Consider the following 13,275-nt stretch of genomic DNA (forward strand, 5'->3'; position numbering starts at 1 on the left):
TTTTTTCGCAGCATATTATATTCCTATTCTATTGTATATGTTGGTTTTTTTCTTTACCATCAGATGGTTATACCGTTCCAGAAAATTAATTGCTTCAAAGGTTCGTTGTTCCCAACGTTTCATCAGTGTGAAGTGAATATATCTCGATACTTCGACGAATAGACAAGACATTTCCTCCATATCCTTTTGCATTTGGTAATATACACACATCGGAGTTTTTACACGATGATCGTAGACATTTTTTAACAACCGAAACTGTTGTTTTATAACTTAAGTGGCCTTTTCCGACTCATGACTTCAATTTCTCAATTTCTGCTGCTCCACTTTCTCGCTATTTTCCCAGCATTGACGTCTCGATTCCAACAGGTACGGCTTTTTGGGCAAAATTGGTCCCTGTGGGGCGATTTAGACGTCAGGTCTATGTTGTAACACTTTGCACAAAGTTTTGTTGCCCGTAATTCGTTCACCATTAGGATGTCTGCTTTGCGTTGTTTTAAAAAGCTGCGCTTAGTAACCGATAAGGTACTCCCCTATAACCGCGTATTGGCGAGTTCGCACCGATCTCGGTTGAACTTATACATATTAACGTACTATCTTCTCTGTTCGGTACCAGTTTTTTTGCAATGTGGTTGCAGGCTTTTTGTCGACAAATGTACTTATTCAAATTCAGCCGAGCCACCTTTCTTTCCGAGAAAATTTATTGCTTTTGTTGTAGTTTTTCCAGTTGGAATTGGCAATATTCTTTAAATTTTGACGAATTCGTCGATAATTCTGTTTTTGTCGTGAAATGTTTTGTGTATTTCTGTAGTTTTATTTTTCGAGAAAATATACCAGAAAGGTTTTTATAATATGAATTTTTTATTTTGACAGAAACATTATTATGGATGCCAGCTAAAATGGAGCGACACCCAGGATCTAGGCCAATATTGTTTTTGTATTTCGTTCCGCATATTTTTATTAAATCACCTTCACAATCGGCTTCTTCTGATTTTAGTTTTCTCTTTTTCACTTCAGTTTCATTTTGTATTTTTTTTCTCCATACAAAATGATACGGACACTCCATCAGTTTGTAGGGATAAAACATTTTCTATTCCGTATAGTTTCTTTCCGTTCCATTTTAAATCGGTACGCAATACGTTCTAGTAAGTGCCGATTTGGGATACTTTTTGAATTCTTTTCGAATAGGCAGCTCAGTTTATTATATATATATTTTTTTTTGTCGTGCTAAAATTTAAAATATTACCTGAGCCGAGTATATGCGTGCATCCACATATTGCTATGGAACAGAATCGGAAATTTATTCGCGTTTTCCACAAATAAATTCAAACGGTACGAACTATCATACAATTCAGGTTTTTTCGCAACATATTATATTCTTTGTCGATTATATACTTTGGTTTTTTCTTTACCATCAGATGGTAACAACATTCCAGAAAATTTATCGTTTCAAAGTTTCGTTGCTTCCGACGTTTTATCAGTGTGAAGTGAATATATCTCGATACTTCGACGAAAAGACAGCACATTTTCACCACATCACATGCATTTGGTAATATACACACATCGGAATTTTTACACGATGATCGTAAAGTTTTTTTCACAACGGAAAGGGTTGTATTATTACTTTCTGCTTCTTTGCTGTTTTCGCCAAATGGCCTTTTCCGACTCATGGCCAAAAATTAACTGTGGTGCAAATGTCTAATGTCTCAATTTCTGCTGCTTCACTGTCTCGCTGTTTTCACGCGAGTGAAATCTGCAAGGAACCAAGAATAAAATATTTTAAGTTAATTTATTAGCAATGACGGCAGTCACATACATAAATTTCCTCTTCTGTAATTAAAATAACTTTAAGCTTTGTTTTGGCACTCACTAAATTTAATATATAACACAATTTTATTAAAAGTTGATGTGGTCTACCATATATTTTTCTTAGCAAACACTTGAATTATGAGTCGTAGATTATTTCACTGTACTTTCAGCACCACCTACTTCCAACTCACTCATAGGCCAATACTACTTAATAATAACTTATAATATAGATAAAGCACTCACCCAATAATACATATAACACAATTTTCTTATTTCTCGAAAGTCCAGAATTTTATGCACCCAGAAAAAATCGGGCACTGCGCTAAAAATGTGTATCGAACAACATCGATGGTCGTGCCTTCAAGCATCGATGTTTGTCGATGTTTTTATGAATCTGATTTTAAATCAAGACTTTACCTTTACTAATAGTATTTGATAATATACAAGGTAATTTTTACACGACGATCTTAACGTCCCTTTCACAACGGAACAAGTTGTTTTATGACATTTCCAACCAACTTCTTTGCTGAATAAAAAATTTTGGGTTAAGTTATTACCAACGGTGGGAATTCAGTTACATTCATAAATTTCAGTTGAGTTCTACTATAATTACGGTGACCTTATTTCTGTAGAACGAAATCGGGACATTTGTAATGCATCGAATCCGAACATTATTTAAAACAAAACAAAGTTTTGGCTACTTTGTCAAATGCTGATAAAGATTTAAAACAGAATTTTTAGAATTGTTTTAAGTATGTCCATTCCATTCAAAGTACAGGTTTTTTGTATGGAAAAAATTAGCAACAATGTCCATAAAAGAAATAAAAATAAAATTCAACGGTATGTCATAGCTACTTAAATTTCCACTTTGAATAGAATGGGCTATAAAACTGTAGACTCGGAAATTTTCTAAGAAATGTAACTAAATAGCTCAAAATTTTGATGAAACTTAACTAAATTTTGTACAATGTTTTAAATTTTGATTCGCATGGTCTTTGTTAAATAACGAGCGACACTTCATAAAAAATAATAAAAATTAAATAATCGAAAGGGCAATAGCCGAAGAATGCAAAAATGTCTCTTCCCTATATATATTTTTGCCACTGTATCTTCAGCTTATATTTTTCATATCCATGTATTTTTTGAGGGAATTACAAAATAAATGTAGGGAGTACATTTGAGAAAACGGCACTTACACTTTTACGAGGTTCTTAAAAAGATCTTGCAGTTTTCTTTTATTTTTTTACGTCATTTTTTGTCCAATATATAAATATATGTATATGTAAATAATGTTGAGCTTACTAGAACTTGCCACTTTTCTGTTTGCGTTGTGTTTCGTACTATTTTGGTATTGTTGCTTCTGAGAAGACATATTCAGCTACCAATTTGTTGCCTAGATTTCGTCTCGCAGTTTTATTTCTGCTGCTTCACTGTCTCGCTCTTTTTACACGAATAAAATCTGCAGAGAAGCAAGAATAAAAAATTTTAGGTTGATTTATTAGATTAAAATGTGACAGGCTGGCACTTTCCACTACATAAATTTCCACTTCTGTAACTAAATACAACTTTTAGCTTTGTTTTATTAAACTCACTCAAACTAGCATGTATGTATGAAACATTACCAGCATTGCAAAAAACTTTGTACTCAAAATTTATTGATTGACTATGAATTTTTACTATTTTGAAATTTTCATTTGATTTGCATTCAAAAACATAATGTTTTCTAAAATCCTGGCTGATCGGTAGAGTAGTTTTTGAGTGACAAATATACGACATAAGTGGGCGGTACCGGTTATTCTAATATTACCACTTATTATATTCTAATTATTAAATTTTAGGTTAATTTTTTAGCAACTACGGGAGTTCTGAGATTAATGGCTAGTTTCTCCAACTCAACTTAACTTACATTAGCGAATATTTGGACTTAGTCAAGAATAAGCCTACTTTTTATTCAGCTTATTCATGACTAAGTCCTAAAAATTGGCTAAGCGTTGGAAACCAGTCCGTAAATGAGGACAGGTTGGCTGTTACATATGTACATAAATTTCCACTTCTTATTTTTCTTAGCCAACACTTGAATTATGAGTCGCAAATTATTTCACAGTACTTACACCACAACCTACTTTAAACTCACTTCAAAAACATTTGCAATAAATTATGATCATGTATTTACATTCATACATATGAAACGAAACACAACATTCACTTTTATAATTAAATATAACTTTTAGCTTAATACTACAACTAATAATAACTCATAATATAAACCACTCACCAAATTTTATATATAACAAAGTCCACAATTAGCATTTTCACTATAAGTCCATACATTTTCTTGCACTTTTTAACTCGCAAAACGTATAGTAGGCATCGATGTTTTTATGAATCCGATTTTAAATCAATACATCGATGTTTACTAATCTTTACTAGTATTTAATCATTTAAAATTTTGAGGGAGGCGTATGATAAGTAAGTACTTTTATAAAATTCCTGAATTAATAAATGTACATATGTAAATAAGATAAGAAAAAATCAGCAAGCTTTCCTTAAAGCATCGATGTTTTAATTTGATACATCGAACTACCATCGATATAATTTTTCGAAACATCGATAATGTTATTGCGATTTAGAAGCCTAGGCCAATCACAGTGCATTTTCAATTTTACAACGCCGAAGACGACCTCTGGAGGTGGTTTTGTGCAACATAGCGTACTAACGCTACGCAATGGCCATCAAAGGCTTTTAACAGGAATTTAATCACTGAGCTCGAAAAAGCAAAATTCGGATAAAATATATTAAATCAAACAAGAAATTTGAAAAAAAAAATGTTTAAAGTTTTTTTTTTATTTTAATCTTGAATCGTAACCATTTTTTAGGCTTGCACAAGATTATTTATAGAATAAGAAATCGTGTAAAACTCTTCGTCAACGTGAAAAATCAAAACCATGGGTATGTATGTATGTCAAATCGAACTTTCTGATACTACTTTTTGTCTATTTCCGCGATGCACGTACATACATATGTAGTAAACTTCACTTTCAACTGTGTAACCGGACATTTGTATGCGCATAAAAATATTAATGACTTGGAAAATATTATAAGAATTAAAAAGTTAAAAGTTTACTTCTCCAAGCGCCCTCGCTTGATTTGAATCGTGGTAGTGAAGCAGTCAATGGCACTGTGAATATTCTTCGAAATTATGCAGAAAATAATGACACACATTTTTCAAAAGTTACCGATATCGCTATCCTTCCTCGGCGAGGGAATATACAACATTTTCGGGCTAATTACCGTGCGTCTAACGCAGCAAATCGCAGTACCTAAACTTTATTGATTGACTGTACATTTTACATATATTTAAATTGAATTGGCAACTGTATTCAGCACACGCTTAACTGCGGTCCGGCCACAGCAACAACCAATAAAGACCTCATCTTTTACTGAAAAATTTTGTTGCAAAAAAATTATGACCAATAATATTCTTAAAAAAACACACTTGTTTTCTACAATTTTGGTCTTATTTTTAAGTTTTCTCAATGCCATTCATGATTAACATTTTTTCTGCCTCTTGCTGCCAATCGCCACACCACAATGGAATTTTACTTTCTCTACACTATATTTAATATTTACTTACGTTACTACTGTTGCAATTTTTTTGTTGGTTTGTTATTTATTTTTTTTTGGGGTTTTTATATGATTTTTTTGTCACAAAAATATGTGATAGTCGCGAACTCGAAAAACCATACGACCGCTCACCACGTCGGACTCTACTCGACTCGTCGAAATCGTATTCCTTAATTGCTATAATAATGGCTGACGATGGCCTTATCCAGGGTTGCCATTTTGGTAAATTGTTACCAAAATTGGTAGAAAAAATTTGGGTTGGTAAAAAGGTAAATTTTTTCTCATTTTGGTAGATTTTTGTTGAAGTATTTTGATGGAAAAAAATACAACTTTTCGTTCTTGCTTTATTTTTCGTAGTTATCTTTATATTATAAATTTCTATCCAAAAGTGTAGTCTGATTTATTGCTGTAGTTTTTCTGGGGAGCTTTTGATTGAGTCAATATTTCAAATGATTCTCTAAATAATTACACACTATCATTGTTGGCAAAAAAAGAACGCAATTTTTTATCAATGGAAATTGTTAAATGAAAAAACACAAAAAACCAGCGGCAACCAAAAAAAAATTATTGGTTATCCTAAAGCTATAAAACACCATACCTAAAATTGTTCTAAAAATTCACAGTAATTAATTTTTCTGAATGTGGAATAGAGCTTTAATCGTTTATTTTTAATTAGTTTGTTTGAAGCGCAAACAATATTCTTATAAAAAAAATACCAAAAGACCTTTATGCACTTGAAAAACGTTATGAATATTAAAAAAAAAAATAAAAAACCACCAAGCCGAAAAGATGTCATTAATATGATCTCAAATACCATACCATTAGTTAAACAAAAATTTCCTTAAAACCAATTTTAGTTTTAATTGAAATATCTAAAAAAATAGAACAGAACAATAGTTTTTATTAAAATTACTAAAATCAAAATGCTATTGGTAGATATTTTCTAGATTTGGTAGATTTTTTTCAAGTGGAGGGTAAGTAGTTTTTTTTCAGTGGCAACCGTGGCCGTATCGCCATTTTTACGACATTTAGCATAAGGAAATAGACAATAAGGGTCTTCAGACCTGCTAGTTGGTACTTTGTAAACTGCTAGTTGGTACTCGGTAATATTATCAACTGTGAAAGTCCTTTTCAGCTTTCTTTTGTTAGTCTGAAAAATTGTGTTTACCAACAGCTAATTCGTAGCTTTTTCTTAAAAAAAAAAAAAAAAACATTTTAACAGAAAATTTATGGAATTTTACTTACTCATATGCCTTATGTCTTTCGACAGCGGGTGGATTTGAAATTGGATAAACATCGAACAGCTGATAGCAATTTACCAACTACCAGAAAAATATCAAGCTTCAACCACCATAATTCGGTAACCAGGGCTGCCAACTTGGCTCAAACCGTGCCATTTTTGGTCCTATTTTACATCAAATGGCACTTAATTTTCCAATAAATATGACAACACAATACATAACCAAAGGGACTCCACACTGCAAATGGGTTAGTAAAAATTTATTTGTAATTGTTAACGACAATAAACGCGAAAACCTGGAAAGTTTTCGGGACTGTTTTAGGGAATGCGCGCTTTTGCGCGAAATTCATAAATTTGGCAGTTTTGTCAGAGTTTCTTTGTGTAATAATAGATCGTACAAGCTGAAACAAATATAAAAGCAAAATATTGACCAAAGCGCCAAGACTGAAATTTACGAAATTACTAAGGCGTTTTCGCGATTAAAAGGTGTTCGCACGAGGCGATGTTCCATTCAACTCACGCACGAAAAAAAAGTTGAATGGCTAAATATTGGCAGGCAATTAGAGTTGAAAGGCCGTTCAACCAAAAGTGGAATGCTACGTTGAACAATGCAATCGCCTTTTTATGGTGAATATTTTGATATTTTTTATATTTTGATATTTTTAGCCATTCAATTTTTTTTCTCGTGCAACCCTGCGTGAGTTGAACTCAAAAGTTGCCTGAAAAATCGCCTCGTGCGAAAGCCCTATCGTCAATTCGACAACGCTGCCGGCAACAAAGTTTTATGGGGAAAGCTGTTGAGTAATATTTTTACTATAAAATATTACAAATTGAAGTTAAATTAATATTTTTAGAAAACATCTACCATCCTTGATTGCAATTCATCAATTTAAGCTTTTATTTAATGAAAAATTACACACAACAACAAACTTCGCGATTGTCATTTTTTTTCTATGCATTTGTCGAAAATTTCACTAGCCTCATAAGCTTTTGAAATTTTATTCACCTAATAGTTGTCAAAAATTTACTCGCCGCGAACTTTGTTACCAATTCACTCTCTAAGAACAAAATTTTTAAACTTTTTTGAATTTCTATAACTTTTGTACAAACTTTGAATGGTAGATTTATACGGTGCTTGTTATATAATGTGCTAGATTTTTATAAAAAAAAATAATAAACATTAAATTAGCAAAAGCAAAATAGCCGAAACTGATCAAAATGTCACTTAACTTAATCAGCTGACCTCAATTGTATATATACATATGTATGTACATTAGACTGCATCACCAAAAAAAGTTGCGGGTTTTCCGCCGGTATTACAAAATTTATTATATTTTATGACGTCCACCAAAATATTTCGGAAATATATTAAGATTTAAGCGAGCTGGACCGATTTAAAAATACCTCCAAAAATGAAGTTTTTTAAGAATAAAAATAGTTTATTAAAGAATTTTTTGAAAAAGGTCCACTCAGATGCCAAATTAGATTAAGCTTAAAAAATCTGCATAAAAATATTTAAAAATCTTTTCAACGGAATCGTAATAATGAGATTTTTGATGCTGTTTTTTTACTTCTTTCAAAGATTGGTTTACGAAAAACTTGAATAACTGGGCCAAGACTATTCTGAATTAGACTTATGGGATCTCAGTAGTTTTTTTTTCTGGCCAAAAAAACATCATTCGTGTCCCATCTTGTTTTTTCGAATACCAACACATCTTAATTCAACTTTGAATGACGTTCGTTCATCCTACCTTTCCCTTCCATCCTTTGAATGAGTTTATTAGCAAAGAAATAAAAAGGGTGAGAAAATACCTTTCCAATGACACCTCTTAAGTCTAAATCGGAAGAGTTTAGATTCAGTTATTCAAGTTTTTCCTCTACCAATCTTTGAAAAAGTTAAAAAACAGCATCAAAAATCTCATCATTACGATTCCGTTAAAATTTTGTCTTAATTTTTTTTTAATATTTTTATGCAGATATTTCAAGCTTGAACCGTTTTGTCATTTGAGGGGATTTTTTCAAAAAAAATCTTTAAGAAACTATTTTTATTCATAAAAAACTCTATTTTTGGAGGTATTTTCAAATCGGTCCAGCTCACTTAAATCTTAATATTTTTCCGAAATATTTTGGTAGACGTCTTAAAATATAATAGATTTTATAATTCCAATGGAAAAATAGTATCGATTTTTTTTTTGTATGGGGAGGGATGCAGTCTAATGTACATAGATATATGCACATATGTAAATTTGTACACACAATTCGAGTAAATTGTTCAACAGCCGCACACTTAAAGTTGCTTACTTTGTTTTTCTCTTTGCCGAATATTTACCCAAAGAAAATTTTGCAGTGCTGCCGGAAATATGACTTCCAGAGTTTCCTTTCGTTGGTGTCTGTTTTTTTTCAGTATCATGTCATATTGAGTGATCCGGCGGAAGTTCAAGTAATTCCATTTACTCACATGTCATGTCGCACACTCAAATGCGTACAAACATACATACAAAGACAAGTAATTTAATTTGTTGTCACGACACATCTTGTGACTGTTTTATTTAGCTCTACACAATAACAAAAACAACTAGAACGAAATGCACTTGGCATATACTTTCATCAAAATAAGGAAGCATTTAATTTATAACAAAAAATTTTATTTTTTTCATTTATCCTTTGAGCACATATGTACCTGAATACTTGCATATACTTGCATAAGTATACATATGGATATGTGTGTTTGTATACTTTAGATTCCCAGTGAATTGCAGTAGTATAGTAAAGTTGATATCGCATAAATTTTTGCAATTTTTTTGGTGACACTATCAACCCAGTTTCTTCTATAAAAAGTTTTTTCGACAATTTTTATATAAGCAAAAAAAACGTGAAACTCTCAACAAAACAAAATAGAAAGAACTAATTTTTAAGCAAAAAATAAAAGCGACTTCAATTCTCATATAAAAATTTAAGATTATCGTTAATTTCTTTATGATCCAATAATCGGATTTTATCCAAATGGGACCACCTGTGAGGTAACACCTTTTCTTTAAAAAAAAAATTATTGAAATCGGTTAACGTGGTCCAAAGTTATGCGGTAATATACATATATATATTCCGACGAGTTGATAACCTCCTCTTCTCCTTCTCCTTTTTGTGAGGTCGGTATTTTTTTGTAATGTTTACTATACATACTTTCATACAAAATTATTGGTGGGGTGGCATGTATATTTTTCTTTTGGTCTGGCAACATGATATTTATGTTTCTTCATTTCATGTTCAGTTCACGAAGAGTATAGCAATAGCATATTATTGCATACATACATGCACGCATCCTCATTTTATTGCCCCAATCCAATTATCTACCAATATCATCTTTACCACCAAACAAAAAAAAAACACATACACATAAATCGAGTCAATTTGGGTTTCAATTAGTTACTTGGACAATTTTACAATCGCCTCGGTTGATATTCCCACCACAGTCTGTGAGATGTAATAAGGGGGCGAAGATTCAGCATTGTAAAACGCTTTGACACGCTCTTCCAATTAGCGCCACATCACAGGAAGCAGTGTACGGATTATACCACTTTTGTGGTAGATCTACCACATTTTTTGCTAAATTTCATTTCTAGCACATCTACCACCGTAAGCTTAAAATCCACCACATTTTTAGCTAAATTGCATTTCTAGCACATCTACCACCGTAAGCTTAAAATCCACAACATTTTACAATTTTTCTAAATTTTCAATTTAGATGATTTCACTTACAGTGCCTCAATCATTTTTTGAAATTTTGTTGGCCTGCGGAATAGTACTCTCACAAGCAGAAACCTCGATCGACATCTATTTGTTTGGGTTTCTATTGTTACTCATTGACAATCGGCATTTTAATTCATGATAAACGACATTTTGTCTGGTAAAAATATGGATTTTCAGCATTTAGCGCAAAATTTTTATATCAAAATTCGTCCGAGTACATACATATACATATATGTATGTAGACCTCCACAGTGTTTTGGAATCTATCACAATCTTTAATTCTTATCTACCACTAAAAAAAAAATTTAGAGTCCGTACACTGGCTGGAAGCAAAGCGCCGCCCTGAGCACTCGTGAGCGCATAATTAACAAAGTAAACACGTGTTTGTTCTGCTTTACACACACCCACAGGTATGGACCGGCGATACGTACTCAAATACAGACGGATTCTGCGATATTGCGATTTAAAAAATTTTTAATTTTAATTTTTGCTGAAAGGCAAACAATATTGGATGAGGAGTTGGAATGGCAATAACGAAAGGAAAGATGAATTAAAAATAGAGATGCATACGTACTACTTACATTGTATGTATGTATTTACAAATATGTACACATATATGAATACTTGGACATCCTCTCCTAGATTTTCCTAAAAGGATCTTTAATGAAAAGTCATAAAAGAAGTGCATACATATTTTCTCAGAGCAATATCAACTTTTCAGTATCTAAAATTTTTAATGTAAAATTGAATACTCCCCAGAAGCCTTACGTTCATAATATTCCGAAAAATAGAGACATCTCAAAATATTCGTACAGAAATCATTATTTCCCTCCACAAATTTTTACCGAGTTTTCTAAGTCTAAAGTGAAAATAAATTTGGTTCATGCGTTGTATGGAAGAAAATGCGCACACCCTCGACAAAAAAAAATTCTTAAAAATCAACGGTAGTTTTTAGAGACTTGAAACTTGCACTTTATCATACCAAAATTGAATAGGCTACAAAACTGCATACATACTCAAAATCTTGATAAGAAATCTTATTTTAATATTCGAAATTTTGATGATTTTTTTTTAGTTTAATTAATTTTTGTGAACTTGGTGCAAGCTTTGAAATTCTTATATTTGCGGTTTCTGATACAGATCGACCCAACAATAAATAAATAAACATAAGCTACCAGCAGCATCATTTTGAATTTTACTGCTGTTATTTTACTCGCAACTGTACATCCATACACATGTATTGCATGCACAGCCATAGTATGAATTCACGTAGATACATTAAATAAGAGTAAACCACTGTTGTTAAGCGGTATGTTGAAATGCGTTTTTATGCTCTGTAAAAATCCCCAAGTACTCTCCGTAGGCTCATAAGCCTTTAGAAACAATTCCGCATTCTGTAAAAGCCACATGCACATTTCCATATACACATACGCTCAGCCTTTCAACTTAAAAATGCAATATGCAAAAATTGGTAATTGAGTGCGTGTTGCCGACCATCATATGTCAACTCCGTCACTGGAAATCCAGCCAGCCAACATCATATTTTTAATATTCTGTTTTCCATTTAAGTCTTTCGTGTTCTGATTATTCGCATTTTAATTAAAAGATTGTCAACCAACGTCGTCAGCAGCTGCAACAGACGGCGCAACAAAAAAGCAGCAGCAGCACGAAAAACAGCAGAAACCGGCAACGAAAAAAGTGGCACGTTCGTTCCTTGATGCGCTTTTGAATGCGAACCTGGATAGCAGCAACCAGCTGACCAACAAGGAAATGTTCGAGGAGCTCTCCACGTTCCTATTCACAGTGCGTATGAGTTACATTTTGCGCATGGAATTGCGGGGGGCGGCACGATAATTAATCAGATAAAGGCAGTTAAATATAAATAAATTGCTGTTTGCATTTCCACAATTTATTGAGTAAAGCTGGAAAATCCGAGTAATTTTATGCTTACAAGGAACTTAGCGTTTGTTGTGGAACCCAGAAAATATGATTTATTAGGTAAATAAATTATTTATTGCTTGAAATGTTAAAAATCTAAAATTTACCATTATTCACACGAAAAGTCTTCAACTGTTCGCTTGACATTTTCTTGGGGAAAAATTGCTTTAAATTCATTATAAAACTAAATTTTCATTTTTGGGCAAATTTTTATGCACACGATTTTCTCTAGTTAATTGCAATAACTACTCAAGTGTAATTTTCTTTGAAGATTATATTATATAATTTTTCTATACATAACAGGCCATCCAACTCTTGATATAAAATTTTCGCTTACCATCACATTTATTACATTTTTAAGAGGAACACAATTGCACAACATCAACGCTATCTTATACACCCTATGTACACTAGGGTGGTACGAAAATTCATGTCGGAATTTTTATGCCGAAAAAATACACCTCTATGTTTTATTTATTTTGAAATTAAAAAATATTTTCCTAGAAATGGACAGAATTCTTAGAAAACAATATGATTCTCTACAGGAGATTACCTAAAATAATACCTAATTTTTTATTGAACCATTTTGTATAGTTACTATAATTTATTGGTCCGCAAAAAACGTAAAATATGATTTTTTAATATAGAAAAATCCTAGGGGGTGAGAGCATTAAAATTCCGACTTTACTTTCTTTTGGCCAACCCTAATGTACACCCTCTCTCACCATCCAGCCATTCAAGAAAAGATGTAAGCCCAGCAGCGGCGTATTTTCGTAACGAACTCAGCCGTGCAGTTGGCGAATGTTTCCAACATTCCATGTGCACATTTAGAGCAGATGCGCTACTTGGAATACGTAATACGCAGGACCCTGAGTCTGTATCCTTCTGTGCCGTTAATCGCACGCACCAATCGCAAAGCA

General features: G+C 32.4%; 1 protein-coding gene across 1 annotated transcript in view; it reads left to right on the plus strand.

Moving 5' to 3' along the window:
* Window positions 1-13,275, plus strand: part of LOC118745220 (probable cytochrome P450 4ad1) — a 36,276-nt gene that overhangs the window by 21,263 nt on the left and 1,738 nt on the right. The window contains 8 exon segments of the mRNA XM_036478745.1: window positions 8,996-9,110; window positions 9,732-9,755; window positions 10,148-10,227; window positions 10,729-10,789; window positions 12,024-12,053; window positions 12,056-12,220; window positions 12,719-12,755; window positions 13,064-13,226. Of these exon segments, the coding sequence (XP_036334638.1) occupies window positions 8,996-9,110; window positions 9,732-9,755; window positions 10,148-10,227; window positions 10,729-10,789; window positions 12,024-12,053; window positions 12,056-12,220; window positions 12,719-12,755; window positions 13,064-13,226 (675 nt within the window).

Source organism: Rhagoletis pomonella, unplaced genomic scaffold, assembly GCF_013731165.1.
Source record: "Rhagoletis pomonella isolate Grant_MI unplaced genomic scaffold, Rhpom_1.0 Rhpom_scaffold_00008, whole genome shotgun sequence".
NCBI lineage: Eukaryota > Metazoa > Arthropoda > Insecta > Diptera > Tephritidae > Rhagoletis > Rhagoletis pomonella.